The 20,127-nt window shown below is 41.6% G+C and overlaps 1 protein-coding gene across 3 annotated transcripts in view; it reads right to left on the reverse strand.

The window, feature by feature from the left end:
- Positions 1-20,127, reverse strand: part of phkb (phosphorylase kinase, beta) — a 179,551-nt gene that overhangs the window by 112,605 nt on the left and 46,819 nt on the right. For all 3 annotated transcript variants that reach the window (XM_061746752.1, XM_061746759.1, XM_061746767.1), the window contains exons 7-8: positions 17,602-17,717; positions 11,093-11,156 (exon numbers count right to left, since the gene is read on the reverse strand). In XM_061746752.1, the coding sequence (XP_061602736.1) occupies positions 11,093-11,156; positions 17,602-17,717 (180 nt within the window). The remainder of the gene's footprint in view (positions 1-11,092; positions 11,157-17,601; positions 17,718-20,127) is intronic.

Consider the following 20,127-nt stretch of genomic DNA (forward strand, 5'->3'; position numbering starts at 1 on the left):
CTTGCCGTTCAAAGGCCCTAGCAAAGATTTTCTGAGTCGCTCCCCTGAGTCGCGTCCATGTGTCACTGCTTTGTCAGTTTGACTAGCAGAAGGGAAGTGACCTGCCAAGTGGCCTACGGGTCCCTCAATGGGCCAAATTTAAGATGCTTGCGTTCATTTTCATAATGCGTTAATTAGCAGCGTAAGTAATTAATCTAATTAACGCGCTAAACTGACAGCCCCATTTATTTTTAATAAGAAAGAAGCTTTTTGTGCCGGTTAGTTTCTCCCCCTTACGGGTGTTTCTGCATCTCTGTCTGCAGAGCTTTTAACTGTCGATCAGTGACATAAAACCGATGATGTGCAGCCTGAGGTCGGCTGATAACCGTCTCTGCAGCCGCTGAGGCTTTTATGAGCGGAGGTCCGTCATCGTCCTCCACAAACGCTTCGACGCGCCTCTGAGTTCAAGCGATAGGACACTTTGGTCCTCCTGAAGCCATTAACGTTTGTCCTGGAGGGTGAACTGAACACGAGCGCAGAGCATCTCCATTGTGGGCGAAGACACCACTTAATCCATAATAAATGTACTTTAATAGAAATGTGGGAACCATCATGCATTAGCCTCGGCCTCGCCGTGCACTGGGGTGCAGGGGCGGAGGTCCGACCACCAGAAGCCCAGACCTCCTAGTTTTACAGTATTTTATGATTTCTGTTTAGGGGTCAATGACGTGATGCCTATATTTTCTCTTTTTCAATTCAAAAAAGGTTTACCGTAAATGGATAAAAAAAATATCATATATATGAACTACCTGCCCCACACATGGACTCGCTTGAATTTTACAAAAAATACTACCGGTTACCGGTATTTGGGATTTTGTTGTTGTTTTAAGCGTCAAAATGTCATGCGGTGCGACCGTCCGACCATGACTCTTGTTTTGAAAACTTTTTTTGAAATCACTCTAAATGTATTTAAATCAATCTTCTTCTATCTGGCATGATTTCCCAAATGTCTTGTAGTGTGTAAGATTGCAACACATTTGTATTTATATTTCCATCATAATATACAAACAAAGTTTGACTGATTATGTCCATGACGCGACCATTAAAAATATGAATCATGGTTGCAGCACATGACCTTTTTTAAGGCTAGTGCCAATTCATCTCGACAAAAAACTCAATTTAAAATTTTTATATGAATTTATGTGTACACAACATTCTTAATGTTTGAACTACTGCAATAGATATTCTTTTTTTTATTATTTTTAAAAATTGACCTGTTGAAAATCCTTATTCGTCATTGACCCTTAGATGTAATGTCCTTTCTCACCTCTTCTTTAAATTCATCTTTGAATTTTAAGAGGTCCTCTTTCATTTCCCTCTTGAGGTCTCGTATTTCCTTCGTGATACTTGAGGTCCTCTAGTACCGAGCGGAGTCGTTCAGGTTCAGGGTCGCCATTTTCGTCGCCTAACTCGTCCTTAAACTCGTCTTCTTGGTCTTTGGATGTCATTTTTGTCTTTGAACTTCTTTGTTTTCGTCCCCCACTCATTTCGTGTATTAGTTTTGGGGACATTACTGTTTAATCGACTCAGGAGCTCTACGCTGCCATCTTGTTCCGTCCCCCCCAGAGGCTTTGAGTTTAGACGGGATGTATCGTTGATGGGTGACATGTGAAGTGTGTTTGTCTGGTAGGTTTATGAGTAGAGGGACGTTGAGCATCGTACTAGTTCTGCTCAATGTGCTCATGAACCTGGATCTGGTGGTGCTTTTATTTCAAATAAGCCCTGGACAATCATTCCTCTGGGACTCATGTCTTTTACCTCTTTTCCACCAAACCAGTCCCAGAGCAGGTTCTGGTTCAGAACTCGTTCAACTTGGGAACCAGCTGAGAACCGGTTTGTTTTCCAAAGCTCGGGTACGAACTTCCCACTCTGACCTCTTTCACCAAACATTTTAAATCATGGCTATGGAGGAACAACTGTTATCACAACCAGGCTTAAACTTGTGTAGTTTGTCTTAATGTTAATTATCTGTTTTAATTTGTACGTACCAGGGCAATGTGCAATGCAACACGCACTTTGTTTGTCACACAACTTGGATACTCTCAGTACCATAATATAACCATCGCTGGTATTTCATTATTGTAATATGCATTTTTTGTTCAAGTCACTTTAGATACAATCCATGCTGCTTTTAAATGCTGCTAAATCTATTTTTGCTACTATGGTTGTTTTATGTTTGTTCCCTTGATTGATTGTATTGTTTGACTGAATTGTTTTTATGTTTTCTGTGGGGACTGCGGGTGGAAACTAGCATTTCTGCTAAAACCCAGTGTATTTACACTGCTTAATGTAGTGTTCATTAATATGCATTGTCCCATCTAAATAAACTTTAATTTGATTTGATTAAGGGGAGCCACGTCATTACGTCTCTGCAAACGTCAGTTACGTCGCTGCGTTTGCGTGAAAGTTGCAGCAACAACCAGGTATCTGCTCTAATAGGACTTGGTCCACGTAGCTCCTCCGTGGACACATCTCTAAAAGACAGGTCGTCTCCTCCTCCTCCCATGATGCTTTGCTGCATCCAGATTCATTCTTATTTGAAAATGTCTCCGTCTCCCAGTCTTGCTGTTGCCGTTGGTCTTAATAACTCCCTCCGCTTACGTAAGCGGTTCTTTCCTCTAGTCCAGCAAAGACTTGGTGCTACCTTGGAACCGGTCTCAGTTCTTTGTCAGTGGAAATAGAAAGCCCGGTTCCAAACTTAGCACTGGTCCAGAACCAGAACCAGAACTGCAACCGGTTTGGTGGAAAAAGGGTATTTCTATCGTTTCAGTTTGTTCTGCACCTTCTTCCGCTCCCCCCTCCAACTTTAAGGTTTAGGGCAGCATCCTAACCCTAGGATGAGATATAATCCTATAACACGATAACACATGTCCTTCTGATGCTTCTAATGACCAAGATAAAGTTAAACAAAGATATCCTGATTAAACTGTTTCACAAAGAAAAGGTGCAAATCTCTGCATGTGGCCACAGAGGATCAGAAAGATATGAAAACCTCCTGAACCTGAAGGCCGAGCGTCTACTGTCTGCATGGTTTTAAGCTCTGCGGTGATGAACACCTTCACAGAGCGATGGCAGAGCTGAGCATGAAGTAAACGTTGTGCTTTGAGGGAGTTTGGTGCGGGATGGATGGGAGTCAGCTGGGAAATCAAGATTGATAGGGATCATTAATAAGCGACTGGAAGGCCGGCGGGTTGCCGTTGCCAAACGGGGTCGGGAGACTCCATCACAGCCGCGCAGCAGCGCCGCGGCGCACGCTTCATAAAGCAGCCGCCTCCACAAATTGATTCTCTCAAAACGCTGAGCTCCGAGACAAAATCCACTTTCAGCCGCTGTTAAACTCCTCATTGTGAAGGTGTTCGGAGCAAAACAACAACTGCACAGCAACATCTAACCGCCAGAACGACGATAACATCAATACTCTGTTCAGACGCTTCTAATGGGCAGACGTGCCGACGTCCAAGAGGAGAGGAGAAGAAAAAAATGATTACAAGTGAGGAATGAATGAAAAGAAAAGAGGAGGAAACATCTCAACTAGTGTCAGCCTGTTTCATGTTAGTTTCTTTGGGCTAAGCTATCATTTTAGTTTTTATTAGTTTTAGTCACATTTATTCTCCTTTTAGTCGTGTCAAGTTTCAGTCGACTAAAAGTCTGAGCATTTTAGTCTAATTTTAGTCAGAATTGTCCATTTTAGTCAAAGATTGTATTTAGCCAAACCCATTTTACAATTCAAACAAGGTTATCTTATTATTATTATATTATTGTTACCTTATAGACTCAAGAATACATTCATTCAAGATACAAAAGACTCTAATTTGAGTTTATGACAGATTTATTTTTCCGCATTTCTCCCCATTTTTTCTTTTCTGATGACACATTGGGTTTTCTTTTCCACGTCTATGTAGGAAAGTGGATCCAAAGATCTAAAGACTAAACTGCTTTAAAGACTAAACCAGAGGAAACTACTTAAAAAATGTATATTAAGGATCTTTGTTATAACATTTCGTCTCGTTTTGGTCAACGAAAATGAAGACAGACTTTAGCAGAGTTTTTATTTTGTAATCTACATTTTAGTCTTGTTTTTATTCCTCTACGATATATAGTCTGAGCTAAATTTTCATTGATCAGGATAAAACTGCTCAGCATGTATTTTTTACATCGTCAAAGGTTACCAAGGTGATCCGTACCAAACCCAGCAGTGTGCTATACTTAACCTGGAGCTAAAAACACCGTCCTGCTTGTAATGGTTAATGATGATTAATGATGAGTCACTTCCTTGGAACATGGTTAAATACACACCTTTTTAAAGTAACTTTTGTGTATTTTTTAAAAAGCACAGTATTTTAAAATGTCAGACTGACCCGAGCTGCATCGTTCAGAGGAAATGTGCCACAAAAACCTTGTTGCATTTATCTCAGGAATGAATCAGGCTCTTTTAAAAGTTAATTATAGCTTTTACGTGACGTCACCAGCAGCAGAACTAAACCAGAGGAAACTACTGAAAACATGGACATTAAGGATCTTTGCTAGAACATTTCGTCTCATTTTGGGTCAACGGAAATGAAGACACATTTTAGCAGAGTTTTTATTTTGTAATCTACATTTTAGTCTCGTTTTTATTCCTCTACGATATTGCATTTAGGGTTGCCAACCGTCCCTTGAAAAACAGAATCGTCCCGTATTTATAAACTAAAGTTCCGTATTGAGCTGAAAAGGGACGCACTTTGTCCCGTATTACTGTGAGAGTCAGAAAATAGTCATAAAATGCCAATGGAAAATGGTATTGAGCTGTTGAGTTCATAAGTTATTTTTTTCTGTTTTACTACAACTGTAGCTCCAGTCATGGCCTTTGAGGCACAAATATGTTTACAAGTTTTCTACAGACTTTCTGTTTGCACTTTTGTTATTGCACTAAAAATGTGCACTATTACAGAATGGATGTTCTGCTTTCTTTCTATTGTTCTATATTAATTTATACAATTTTAAGTTAAGCAGGACAGGTTTCTGTTCAAGAAAGATACTTATTTTATTCAGTTCATTTTATTCAGTTCATTTTGTTATATCTCATTCAAATCATCATCAGATTCAAGATGGCTGCCACTAATCTTCCTTTGTTAGTCTCCTTGCAAATCTGCCTAAAGTCACCAAAATATTATGCCATCCATATGCTATGAAAGCATAATTGATAGTAAAGTGTTTTTTTGGTTCACTTTTTGAGGACATTTGCTCAGTTTGGTGCTTTTTGACCGTGATTTTCTGAAAGGGGCCTGAGAGCACATGGTGACCAGCAACAGAGCTTCAAGCTTCCTGGAGCATACTGTACTGTAAAAAAGGTTGAAAACATGGCAACAACAACTAAAAAGTTGGCAGAGGAGTTGGAAGAGATTAAAAAAACACTCAATTTCATGACTGAGGAGATCAGCAAAGTAGTTAAGCAGCAAGCCAGCCTGTTGGGCCTAGTGGAAGAAGTCCGTGAGCTGAAGGCCACAATCCAACTTAAAGATCAGAAGATCCAACTGCTCGAAGAAAGGATTGATGATTTGGAGCAGTACTCCAGGGGAAATGACTTGATCATCACTGGGCTGGATACCAGACATCGCAGCTATGCCAGGACTGCAGCCAGCGACCAGCAAGGTTTGGATGCACCACCTGAAGAACTGCTCACACTAGAGACACAAGTTGTTAAATTTTTGAGCAGCAAGTACATTGATCTGGACAGTGAGAACAACTCAGCCTGCCACAGCCTTCCACGTAAGGATAAAAATGTCAAACCAACCATTGTTGTTCAGTTTACCAACAGGAAGTATAAGATTAATTTACTACGACAGGCAAGAAAACTAAAGGGCACAGGGGTGTACATAAATGAACATTTGACAAAGAAAAATGCTGAGATAGCTAGACATAGCCGCATACTCAGAAAACAAAATAAAATTCAAGCAACATGGACAAGGAATGGGAAAATATTTATCAAGTTAAATGGATCACCAGAGCAGGCAAAGGTGATTGCAGTGAGGAATTTGAGAGATCTGGAACAATACAAGTGACAATGGATGCAGCTTGGTTAGCAAATGGCACACTCAGTGAGGATTGGAAAATGTTTGTTTGGTTTATTGGAACAAAAAAGCAAGATAAAGCTTGCAGTATGGAAATAGAATTTGTTGCTTTTACTTTGAGTGATATCCTGTGCTCTATGATGACAAGAGAGCAGTTGTATTATACAAGCACATTGTACAATCTTGTGACTCATGTTGATATTTGCTTTTTTAGTTAGGATATGACGGATAAAAATATAACTTTTTCTTTAGAACGGGAGTATGATGACTATCCTTTAGAACAGGAGTATGGTGATTTCTATGAAAATGAAAACCTTTTAGCTGAGGCCTGTTTTAATAGAATATATGAAGAGTCACACTTAAGTTTTTTGAAGTCAGCTGAACATAAATCATTTAGTTTTGAGAATGACATTGATCCAGATGCACATTTTTACAAAGATTGGAACTCTGGGTCCAAATACTACACGGGAAATCAGTTTAATGAACTCAGTTTGGAAGGATTTTCAATTATACATTTTAATAGTCGAAGCCTCTATGCAAATTTTGCTCAAATCAAAGAAAATGTGCAATCATTAAAACATAGTTTTCAAGTCATTGCCATTAGTGAAACCTGGCTGACAAATGAAAAGGGCTCTAATTTTATATTAGAAGGATACAATCTTTTTAGTGTAAATCGCAAAAATAAAAGGGCTGGTGGAGTGGCTTTCTTTGTACAGAAAGTTTTTCAGTGTAGAGTGGTTGATAGTACAGTTGTGGAGGATATCATGGAGAGTCTGACAATTGAAATTAATTCCACTAATCTGAAAAGTATTATTGTGAGTTGCATATATAGGACACCTGGTTCCTGCATCGATTCCTTTATTAATTCCTTGGTTGATATTTTAGGTAAGGTATGTGATAAGAAACAAGTTTTTGTTTGTGGTGATTACAATATTGATTTAATTAAATGGGATGAACATAAAATGACAGCAGAATTTTGTAATACGATGTTCAGTTTAGGTATTTGGCCTCTAATTGATAAACCGAGTCGAATAACTAAAGAGAGTGCAACACTTGTAGACAATATTTTTACGAATACTCATCATCAAGTAACAAGCGGTTTACTCATAAGTGATGTCAGTGATCACCTTCCCGTTTTTGTAGTTGTGCATAATTTAAATACCAAATGCTCGGTTGATAAAAATAAACCTTCCTGCAAATTAAGGAGATTGAAAACATCAGAAAGAATTGAAGCCTTAAGGATGGATCTTAGGAGTTGTAATTGGGACGAGGTTTATGTTGATGATCCAAATCTAGCGTATGATGCATTTTTGTCTACATTTTTAAAATTATTTAATAAGCATTGTCCTATAAAAATGTGTAGGGTGAAAGATCAATATAAAGGTAAACCATGGAAAAGGTCTGCAAAGGGCATGTAATAAGAAAAATCAACTCTACAAAAAGTTTTTACAGCAGAGAACTAGTGATAGTGAGGAAAAATATAAGCGCTATAAGAACAAACTAACCACCATTATGAGGTTTCAAAAGAAGGAATACTATAGTAAAATATTGGCGGACAGTAAAAATAACATACAAAAAACTTGGAAGGTAATCAATCATATTATTCAGAATAAAAGTAATAACTCAGAACTTCCAGATTATTTTATAAATAAAGTTAATAATAAAGTGGATGATTTAAAAAATATTGTTGACGAGTTCAATGACTACTTCGTAGATGTTGGAGCTTCGCTGGCAAAACAGATTACTGTATCCGATGACAATAAAAATATGTTTAATTTGATCAACACTAATGTCAGTTCTATGTTTCTAAGTGGAATACATGAAACTGATATTATTGAAATTGTAAGAAAATTAAAATATAAGAGATCACTTGACATACACTCCATTGATACAGTAATTATTAAAGATGTTATTGATTATATTGTCAGACCTTTGACCTATGTTTGTAATCTTTCTTTCCAAAAAGGAATTTTTCCAAACAACTTGAAGTTAGCAAAGGTGATCCCAATTCATAAAAATGGAGATAAACACTGTATGGAAAATTACAGACCAATATCACTTTTACCGCAATTTTCAAAAATTCTAGAGAAATTGTTTGTGAAACAACTAAATCGGTTCATTAATAAAAATAAATTATTAAGTGAAAATCAATATGGATTCAGAGAAGGTAGAACTACTGCTTTTGCAGTAATGCAAATGGTAGAAGAAATAGCAAATGCAAATGAAAATAACGAGTGTTCTATTGGACTGTATATTGATCTGCAGAAAGCTTTTGATACCATAGATCACAAACAGCTATTGAAGAAATTAAAGATGTATGGAATACGAGGGGTTGCTCATTCTTGGCTGGAAAGTTATTTAGATAATAGACAACAGTGTGTACAAATTAATGATACTATGTCCGCCTTTAGAAAGATTACTTGTGGTGTACCTCAAGGTTCAGTGATTGGTCCAATACTGTTTATTCTTTATATTAATGACATCTGCAATGTAACTGATTTTTTTAGATATGTTTTATTTGCCGATGATACCAATTTGTTTTGCTCTGGTACGAATTTAAGGGAACTTTTGTGTTGTGTAGAAAGGGAGCTGGAAAATCTCAAGACTTGGTTTGATGTCAATAAATTATCTCTAAATATTAAGAAAACAAAATTCATGGTTTTTGGGAATCAAAATGAAAGTGATGGTAATATTAAATTAAAAATATGTAATGTTGATATTGAAAGGGTTTTTGAGACTAAATTCCTTGGGGTTGTCATCGACCAAAAGCTAACATGGAAACAACACATTGAATATATTAAAGGGAAAATGTCAAAATCACTCGCAATCCTGTATAAATCCAGAAATATACTGAATTCCAAGGCCTTGCATTTGATTTACTACTCATTGATTGTTCCCTATTTATCATACTGTGTGGAATTGTGGGGATCCACCTTTAAAACCACCTTAAATGCAATAATAAAACTTCAAAAACGAGCCATACGTACCATCAATAAGGCTGATTACTACGCTCACACAGATCCACTTTTTCTAAATTCTCATGTTATTAAATTTTCTGATTTGTTTTATTTTAAAATCATGCAAATTATGTTTAAAGCAAAATCAAAAATGCTCCCTGACCCAATACAGAGGTTCTTTTCAATTCAGGAGACTCGTTACAATCTCAGAGGTGTCTGTAATTTCACAGTACAAATGGCTAAAAAAGGTATGAAAAGGAGATGTGTCTCCATCGTTGGAGTTAAATTCTGGAATGATGCCAACATAAATTTAAAGACATGTCATTCTTTTGTTGTATTTAAGAAAATGGTTTGTAAAGCTATTTTTGAAGCTTATAAGTGCAATTGACCATCTGTCAATGTTTCTTTGCTTTTCTATCGTTTCTTTGCCTTTTGTTTCTTTGCTTTTCTATTCTCTTTTTGGTTTTCTGGAGGTTGGTAGCCAAAAATAGAAAGTTGTTAAATATAGGATAGGCTTTTATAAGCAGTTTGCTTCTGCCTATGCCTTTTCAGTTATTGTTCAACACATTTTTTCTTGGTTTAATAGTTAATGCTGTGTACAATGTTTTTTTTGGTGTTGTTTTTGTGTTGCAATGACTGAATAAACTTCATTCATTCATTATTTCATATTAAAGTGAATTGCTGGATAATAATTTGTTTTCCATGTGTTCATGGCATTCAAAAATATGCATCTAATTCAATTCAGGTTCGAGTCAAATAGGTAAAAAATAGTTTTACTCACAAAAAAAGGGGCTAAAAAAATTCACCACGCCAGGAAGGGTGAAGGCAACCGGGTCGGCCGGCCCTGACGATGAGGTGTCCCTTATTTATTTTTCAGGGAGTTGGCAACCCTAATTGCATTATATATTTAATTAAAGCTGCAAGCAGCGATGAACGGGCCCTCGCGCGTGAAATTTCCACCAATAAAGGTCAAGGACTCAAAAGTGCCGATGACACCACCCATGACTCTTTATGTCAAACCATTCAAAAGTTATGGCAGAAAGTAGGAACTATCAAATATGGACCAATCAGATGAAGGGGGGGTGCGCTTTTTGGCGTCTATCGTCGCCACGGTAACGCTTTTGACTGAGAAAAGTAATGCGCGTCGTTGCAGGATGGAGACGCACATTTTGATGTATAACACACCTGGGTTCACGTTACGGTTCGGGCCGCATTAACGGCCGAAGAAATGGCATAAATTGCGCCAAAATTACACGATTAATTCAAAATGGCCGACATCCTGTCCGGTTTCGGCCAAGAGAATTTTCTTTAAGTTGCGACATGATACAGGTGTGTACCGATTTTCGTGCATGTACGTCAAACCGTATTGTGGGGCTTGAGGCACAAAGTTTTCTAGGGGGCGCTGTTGAGCCATTAGGCCACGCCCATTAATGCAAACCATTAAATATCACATTTTTCCCCAGGCCTGGCTTGGTGCAAAATTTGGTGACTTTTGGGGCACGTTTAGGGGGAAAAAAGGCCCTAAAAAATAAAAACAAGAACAATTCCTACAGATACAATAGGGCACTGTTAGTGCTCGGGCCCTAATTATCGTTATCGTCACATGACCAGCATTTTCGTTGCGTCTGGTTTTCCTCAGGTGAAAAAGCATCCTTGACAACGATATTTAGTCATAATTTTCGTTGACTGCTTTAATCTGGACTAATGGACCCGGTTCGGCGGCTATGAGACTCTCAGCAGACCCGGGTCATCAATCAGCGTCTGCAGCAGCAACAACTGAAGCCAAACACGCTGAACAACCGTCCTGACGGCTGGACGGCTGCAGATGTGCCGAGGGACTGATGAAGCCGGCGCTGATTCCAGCCGACACGTGGAGCTGCTGAGACGGCTCTGAGCTTCAGTTCCAGGGCCGTCAGGGAGAACCGAGCCCCCCGGGCGAGTCCTGCTGACGTACGGAGCTCTAACGTGCTGCACATTTACATTGCAAATGAGGCCTTAAGTCCCGGGTCACGTGACGCCCTGAGAGCAGAGGAGGAGAGGAAGTACCTGGTTTCCAAACAGGTTGAATCCGTTGATGGCCTCCAGGGCGGCTTTGGCGAGACCCACGGAGCTGCGGAGACAAGAAACACGAGGCGTTAACGCCGAGCGCCGTAAATAAAGCTGAGCAGCTCCGACGCGCCGGCAGGGAGATTTAACACGCTCCGATTTATTATGACATATATAGAGCTGCGGAACGGGCCGTGCTGCCGTCTCCCACTCTCGTAGGGAAAATACATACATTTGAATGTTAAATTTATACCTTTTAGGAATCAATAAAAGCTGCAGAGATTTACGGTGTGTAACGGGTTTCCTCGGGGGGAAAAGGTGAGAGCATCTCTGCGGGTGATTGGCATGATTGTAAAGGAATCGATTCCACCGTTTTTCCCTTCCCCACCCTGTTATTTCCCAGAAAATAAAATCCGCTCAAACTTCCTGAAGGAACCAGAGACATCACTACGACCACACCGGTGATAACGGCATCAGAGGGAAGCCTGGGTTTGGCATCGCATCTCACTGTCAGGGAGGTTGGAGTCGGACCCAGATGCAGGAGACCAGAAGGCAGGAGTTCCAAAAAATGTGATTTATTTAACTAAAACAAAACCAAAAACGCTGGTAAGCAGGATACAAAAAACCAGAGCTTCAACAAGAATCAAAAGTACAAAAACGTGACATGTCACATGGAGGACAAAACAGTACGGACCAGCAGGGAGCGAGAGAAAGACAAGACCAGATATAAGATACACAAGGGTTAACGAGACACCGGTGCAGACAATCAAGCAGATGGGAAACAGGAAAGTCAAACCAGGCCACGTTTACACATAGCCGGGTATTTATAAAAACGGATATTTCCCCCTCTACATTTTGAAAAATACCATCATTTACACGAACCTGCATAAATACGCTGTTAAGGTGCTATGAGCAGCCAAACCTACAGGGGGCAGTGTAACGAGAAGATAAAGTCATGCTAGCCAATCAGAATCCTGGAAAAAAACATCAACAAATGACACGAGTAACTTCCAACATGGAATGAGAGACTTTCGTTTGGAGTGACGGAGAGTTTAGAGTGTGAGTTTGGACTATAAAACAGGTAAAATACAAGAAAATATTGACGGTGGCCAAACAAATTGTAAACACAGGTCGCACACATGACGCTGGTGACGTTTCTGTCGCATAATGTGACGATCTGAAGCCTAAATGTCAAGCAAACGTGAAGACTGAGTTTTTGCAAATCTCCACTTTGGCCGGAGTTTTCAGAAATGATCGTTTTTGGTGACTTTGAGCTTCGTTTTCATGTAAACGAACGGCCAAAACGCATGAAAACACCACCGTTTTTGCTACGTGGAAACAGGGCCTAAAACACAAAGACATCCAAAATGCCATACTAAACAGTATATACTCAAAAAGTATACTTTAGTTCAGCACAGTTTTGAGTAAATATCAGTAGTCTGCATTAATTCTGACGTACTGCTCAGAGCCACACAGCACTTCCTGCCGTTAGGAGGGGGAGTTGTTACCATGGTAACAACTCCTGTCACAGAAGCAGCAGCAGCGCTCCGCTCTTTTCCATTTATCCTGGCCCAAAAAAGATGACATTATATAATAGTATTATATACAAATATTATAATATCAATATTATATAATAATGTTATTATACTTAATATTATACTTATATATACGTATCACTTAGCAACCAAACCCTGCTGCATTGCATTGTGGGAAGTTTCTGCTTAGCTAGTGTCCATCAATCCACACTAATACATTTCTCCAGAATGAGTATGGATAGTACATACTATTGAGTACGTACTAATGTTTCGGACGCACTAAAAAATCTCACATACTGTTTTTGCTACTCTGGTGGAAGTATGGAATTTCAGACGCAGCTATGGGCTTCAAAATAAAACAGGAAGTGACAAAACCGTGACACTCACGAACACAAATTTATGAGATTTGGGATTTTTTTGTTGAATTAATTAATTGAATGTTAAATGTATACCTTTTAGGAATCACTAAAAGCTGCAGAGATTGTGCTTGGCGGTATGTAAAAGGTCAGAGGATCTCTGCAGGTGACTCGCACGATGAAGTTTCTGAGATTTGGGATTTTCTTGTTAAATCAATGCAATGAAATAAGTAAATGCTAATCCTTTGTCTTTTCCTGTTTCTGACTCTTAAACCCGTTTATCTCACTGGGCTGGAGAATAAAAAGTGTTCCCCACAAGGCTCCATCACAACCATTCCCACTTCTCAGTGATGACGTGGAGCGTAAACCTGCCAGAGACCCTGAGAGCATTGAGCTGATCAGCCTGTTAGCTCCGACCGCAGCGATCAATACGTGTGTTGTCAGGTCTCCTCCAGAGCGGCCGGCGGTTGCGGTCAGCGCCGGTGACTGGCCCGTTTCCAGCTGCTGGCAACGAGCCCCCCGTCCTCCCCTCGGCCCACCTGACACCTTCCATCTGTCTGATCCTGGCAGGAGACTCAGGTGAGCGTCTCGTCCTCCCTGAGGTCTGACTCCGGGGCAGGAGACACTTCCTCCTCCCTCATCCCACACTTCTGACACCACTTTACGCACAAATCGTAGTGTTTGAGCATCCATGGCTGAACCCAGAGCCTCTCTGGCCACGGTTACATGATGTTTTTTAATTCGGAATGAATTATTCTGAATTAAATAATTCAGGATTAAACTATTTTTCTTCGGGTTTACATGGAAATAGTAATTCTGAATTACATGGAAAACACGTTTGATCAGCTTTATCCAATTCCTCTACAGGTCTGGGGGTTGGGAAGGTTCTGATTGGATAGGGGGCGGACCGGAAGTTACGTCTACCGGAAGAAAACAAATGTACTCATTAGCAACAACATGGAGGACCACATTATTAGCATCCTTTTTGGATTTGTTTTGATTTTATTTTTGAAGCAGCAGCACGACAACATCATGTTGATGATTTTCTTTTGTGTACTGAGGAGGAGGGAGGCAAAAGACCGTGCGGAACAAGCAAACAAGCCCAGCGCGGAATATAAGCGCCATGGCGACAGACGGGCGAAGGAACGAGCAGCAGAAAGACCGGAGTTAATTTAAAGCGGAATAAGTGTTTACATGATCGCGGAATAAACCAGCCACTTACTTCGGAATGAAGTTTGTGGCAGGGTGGAGAGGTGGATAGGACACGCGGACCTGTGTCCCATCCGCCTGAGTGGATCTCTCCACCCTGCCTGCCTTATAAGGCGGAGCTGGACAGCAGAAGAGGGGTCGGAGGAGCTGCTGTCATGTTTGTGCACTGTGTGTGGTGTTTAATTGACGAATAAAAAAGGGTCTGCACGAAGCTCCGTGTCTCTCCATCCTTCGGTCGGGCCCCCGTGGCACTCGCCCTGCCACAAAGTTTAATTCAGAATGGCCATTTTCATTCGGAATTAGGTGTTTACATGGTAATTTTTACTTATTTTAAATCAGATTTAATTTTAATTCTGAATTAAAGAGTAATTAAACTTCCCATTTAAACGCACTAACTGTCTCCCTTCCACTGCCCCTGCAGGTCCTCAGCTCCAATGCAGACTTATGGTTCTTTTCCACCAGGGGTCTAACGTGCCGAGTAGATACTTTTCTGTATTTATTCTGCCGAGGTTCTAAGCGGCTGAGTCGGGCTGTGATGTCATCACACTCCAGGCCACCGATTGGTCGGGGGGTTGGAGTCAGACGTCTGAGTCAGGATGTGACATCAGAGAAAGAGCTTCTTGTTCATTTTATTCCAGCAGCAACGGCAGCAGAAGTCTGTTTGGTGATCCAACTCTGAGGTGCAGATGTTCATAAACCTGGTGCTGAGGAGAGAATTAAAAAGATTTAGACGGAGATAAGGAACGACCAGATCTACCAGGAGCTCTGTCACTTCATAGCTGCTCAGATACCAACGCACTTTTCAGCAGCCGAAACAAACTAAAAAAAAATTAAAAAACGTTGCCGCTTGAAGCTTCTCTCACTCTCATTTTTTAACTTGATATGGAACACAAGCCACAGATCCAGCAGCACATCTATCATCTCCTCCAGGTTCTACATCTTTAGTGTTGTCTTCTTCCTTTAGATACACAATCAAATACGTCACAGCAGCTTCTCCAACCTCCTACTTCTGCTCCAGGTGCTGAATTGTAGTGGAAAAGAAACCAGGCCGAGTCGAGCTGAGTAGGTGCTGGTGGAAAAGTGCCGTTACATGTATGAAATGCAAAGTAAAATACATGCATGTGTTTTTATTAAGCATGCAGTGATTACATATTCATGACAGAGCTGGACTCTTGTACTGATCCCTGCAGAACCGCCGACTGTCAGCAGAATTCACTAAAACACCGATTCTGAGCGGAGCCATAATGATTTACGAGTAAAATAAAAGTAAACCAGCTGAAAGATGCTAAAACGCTCTATAATGTTTAAGAGATCTGAGCTCAGGTGGAAATCCCTTCAACATCGACCCATTTCTTTGTCGTTTCAGAGCAACCAAATCCTTTTTTTTTTTATTTTAGTTAATAGAAAACTCATTGAAACAGCTAGTTGTTTTTCTTAAACTGGTCTCTGACACAGTTCAGCCAACGAGGCTCTAATTAAACTGCTGTCAGTCAAATCACACCTCGGATAACGAGGACAGGAAGCATTTTCAGGTCCAATTATTTTAATTTGTGCAGAAGCAATATGAAATATTCTTAAACATGCGACAACATCCTGATTAGTTTATGTCACGTTTTATGCTCATTTTATTTAACTCACTAAAAGTGGAGATGCGCCGCCTTCTGCACGCGGAGCCTTAAATAAAACTTTTTAATTTATCCGTATGTGACGATGGACGTGAAGCGGAGGCTAATTAAACCCGTCTTTAATTTGACGCGGACATTTAAATCATCAGCCAAACGCACGCATCCTCCAATTTAATTTCCTCTCAGCGGTTTCCTGCCCGCTGGCACCGCATGAGGAGGAATTACTCCCCAATTTGATCGTTTAGAAGCATCTTGTTTACAAAAGGCCCGTCCTGGACGAGCCGGCGTGACGGTTTAGTATCTGCATAAGAAATGAAGATTTAATTAGGCCATGCGTGTTCAAGCTGGCCCGCTAATCACGGTGATCCACGCGGGGCCGGGGTACCAGGGGTACCAGACACACGGGGCCGGGGTACAAGGGTACCAGGGGTGACAGGGGTACCGGGGATACCAGACACACGGGGTACCAGTGGTACCAGACACACGGGACCGGGGTACCAGGGGTACCAGTGGTACCAGACACATGGCCTCCGACATGTTCAACATGTTCAACATGTTCAGCATGTTATCTGGGCTGCAGGACATCTGGGAAGCTGCTGTCAATAGCAGTCAATTGTGAGGAAAAGGAAAAAGGCATCGCGGAGATAAGCTGTGGCAGGAATGGAAGATCTTTATCAGGACAGGGAGGAGGAGGAGGAGGAGGAGGAGGAAGAGGACACTCCGACCTTGGATGATAATTCAGCGAGGAACAGGTAACCAGAGCTGCACCGGCTCAGGACTGTCAGGTGCTTCAGAACAGTTATACCGTAAAAAAAAAATATACCTATTTTAAACAGGCCTTGAATGTCTTAAAAACAAGCTTTTGATTGTTTTTGCTAAATAAATTAGAAATTCAGCCTCTGATCCATGTCTTTATCTTCCCATTCTCTAACCTCATTATCTATGCAGGATTCTGAGTGGGCGGGGCTATGATAATGAGGCTCTGTGCTGATTGGCTGCCTGAATGACTCGATACACCGTTAGGAAAAAGTGGCAGAAGCTCCGGCCGGCGGAGTTAGTTGTGGGCGTGGTTTCACGCATCGGAGGACAACCGATGCAAATTACATTTTGGTTCCGTAACGACGGGATCAGAATCTTATTGGCTCGTAGATCCACATGACACTGGACGGCTCATCCGGGCGGCTGTACAGACACTGCAGAATCTGGTTGCTTTCCTCCTTCTCTGAGTTGGCAGGCTGAGGGGAGACCACTTTATATATGTTAAAGCAAGAAAAACCTGGTTTTCATAATAGGTCCCCTTTAAGTAAAGTCGTTGCTTCAGTCAGAGTTGTTTTTGGCTGATGAGAAGACATTGCTCTATCAAGCAATCAAAATAACTTACGGTAAAAAAAAAAAAAAAATCGCGCTAACCGCCCACTTCCATTTCATCTGAAATTTTCACCAGTGTGTGTGAGAGGATTTCACCAGTGTGTGTGAGAGGAAAACATGTTCAACTGTATATATGAGCAGATTTCTCTAGTTTGTGTAAGAGCGTTTCAGTAGTATCTGTGAGCACATTTCAGTTGTATATGTGAGTGGATACATTTCCAGTTGTATGTATAAGAGCATTTCACCTGTGTGTATGAGAGATTTCACAAGTGAGTGTGAGAGGTTTTCAGTATAGTGTGTAAAAGAGTTGGATTTCATGTTTTTATGAACGCTAATTCAGAATTATGACCCTCACGGCACCTCATTCGTCCCCGTGTCCCAGCACCGGTTCTGGTTCAGCTCGTCCCCAGACCCACCTGGAGTGCAGCTCCGTGCTGCCGTTGTTGTACTTGCTGCCTCGCTCCCACATGCCGAAGTCGGGCACCCTGTAGGCCCGTTCCACGCAGAACACCAGGTTCTGGATGAAGGACACCTGCAGAGAGAGCAGACGGCACACACCGGGGGTTTTAGAGGAGGGGGGAACATGGAGCTGCAGCAGAGAAACGGCAACCAGACTCCTGATTCCTGCTGCAGCCACATCAACACGGACAGAAACACAAACACACTTCTATGCATAAAGCTGAGCAGCTTTTGGTGCTGATGTCAAACTGTCAGCTCCTTTAAATCAGACCTAAAAACATTAATGTTTACTGAAGCGTACTCTTAAATTAAATACTTATCCGCTGTACTCTACTGCCCTTATTTTTTAATAACTTGTGCTTTTTATTATTTTACCTCTTTTCTTATCATTTTATTTCATTTTATTTGTTATTTAAGCGTACTCTTAAATTCAATACTTATGATTTTTGAAAACCACACAAAGTTATGGATAAGTCCTGAATGCAGACATTGTGATGTAGAATTGTCAAATTTGTCTGATTCACCGCACAAATTGGCACAGATTACTTTTGTAATATTGTATCTGACCCGGTCTTTGTACGTTTTGACCGTATAGAAACGTAATTCTTGCCATTTTAAGAATGAGATGTACCTGCTGTACTCTACTGCCCTTACTCTTTAACAACTTGTGCTTTTTATTATTTCATCTCTTTTCTTATCATTTTATTAACTGTTTAATTGTGTCTTGCTGCTTTTAATGTTGATGTAAAGCACTTTGAATTACCTTGTGCTATACAAACTTGCCTTGCCTTACACACACACACACACACACACACACACACACACACACACACACACACACACACACACACACACACACACACACACACACATCATCCATGCAGCATCTTATTCCCCCCCATCCGTGCAACAGGCAGCCTGCTCTTATTAACACACCGGATCTGCCGAGCTGCAGGATTGGTGATTAATATTCCCTCCGACTGCCGTCTGAAATGTCTTTCCCTCGGACTTAATCACATTAGCGGGGCGTTTATTAGTTTGTTGTCATCTGTCGCTGCCTGTGAAGTCGGCCGGCGTCCGCCGGGCCGAGCTGGACGCTGCACTGCAGAGATGCAGAGATGTAGAGATGTAGAGATGCAGAGCAGCAGAGATGCAGAGATGCAGAGATGCAGAGCAGCAGAGATGCAGAGATGCAGAGATGCAGAGCAGCAGAGATGCAGAGATGCAGAGATGCAGAGATGCAGAGATGCAGAGATGCAGAGCAGCAGAGATGCAGATATGTAGAGATGCAGAGATGTAGAGATGTAGAGATGCAGAGATGCAGAGCAGCAGAGATGCAGAGCAGCAGAGATGCAGAGCAGGAGATGCAGAGATGCAGAGATGCAGAGCAGCAGAGATGCAGAGATGCAGAGTAGCAGAGATGCAGAGATGCAGAGATGCAGAGCAGCAGAGATGCAGAGATGCAGAGATGCAGAGCAGCAGAGATGCAGAGCAGCAGAGATGCAGAGATGCAGAGATGCAGAGCAGCAGAGATGCAGAGATGCAGAGCAGCAGAGATGCAGAGATGCAGAGCAGCAGAGATGCAGAGATGCAGAGATGCAGAGCAGCAGAGATGCAGAGATGCAGAGCAGCAGAGATGCAGAGCAGCAGAGATGCAGAGATGCAGAGATGCAGAGCAGCAGAGATGCAGAGATGCAGAGCAGCAGAGATGCAGAGCAGCAGAGATGCAGAGCAGCAGAGATGCAGAGCAGCAGAGATGCAGAGCAGCAGAGATGCAGAGCAGGAGATGCAGAGCAGCAGAGATGTAGAGCAGCAGAGATGCAGAGCAGCAGAGATGCAGAGACGCAGAGATGCAGAGCAGCAGAGATGCAGAGCAGGAGATGCAGAGCAGCAGAGATGTAGAGCAGCAGAGATGCAGAGCAGCAGAGATGCAGAGACGCAGAGATGCAGAGATGTAGAGATGTAGAGATGCAGAGATGCAGAGATGCAGAGATGCAGAGACGCAGAGATGCAGAGATGTAGAGATGCAGAGATGCAGAGATGTAGAGATGCAGAGATGCAGAGCAGCAGAGATGTAGAGATGCAGAGATGTAGAGATGCAGAGACGCAGAGATGCAGAGATGTAGAGATGCAGAGATGCAGAGACGCAGAGATGCAGAGATGTAGAGATGTAGAGATGCAGAGATGCAGAGATGCAGAGATGTAGAGATGCAGAGATGTAGAGATGCAGAGATGCAGAGACGCAGAGATGCAGAGATGCAGAGATGTAGAGATGCAGAGATGCAGAGCAGCAGAGCAGCAGAGATGCAGAGATGCAGAGATGCAGAGATGCAGAGAAGCAGAGATGCAGAGCTGCTCTATCGACCCTCTCCAGATGCCATTTCCAGTCTCATGCAGCATGAAATGGACCGACTCATTAGCTTGCGTGTCTCCTTCTCCCTCTCTTTTCTGTGCAAAGCCATTACTGTTGCCGGCGCTGGCGT

The sequence above is a fragment of the Cololabis saira genome, chromosome 2 (genome assembly GCF_033807715.1).
Source record: "Cololabis saira isolate AMF1-May2022 chromosome 2, fColSai1.1, whole genome shotgun sequence".
Lineage (NCBI taxonomy): Eukaryota > Metazoa > Chordata > Actinopteri > Beloniformes > Belonidae > Cololabis > Cololabis saira.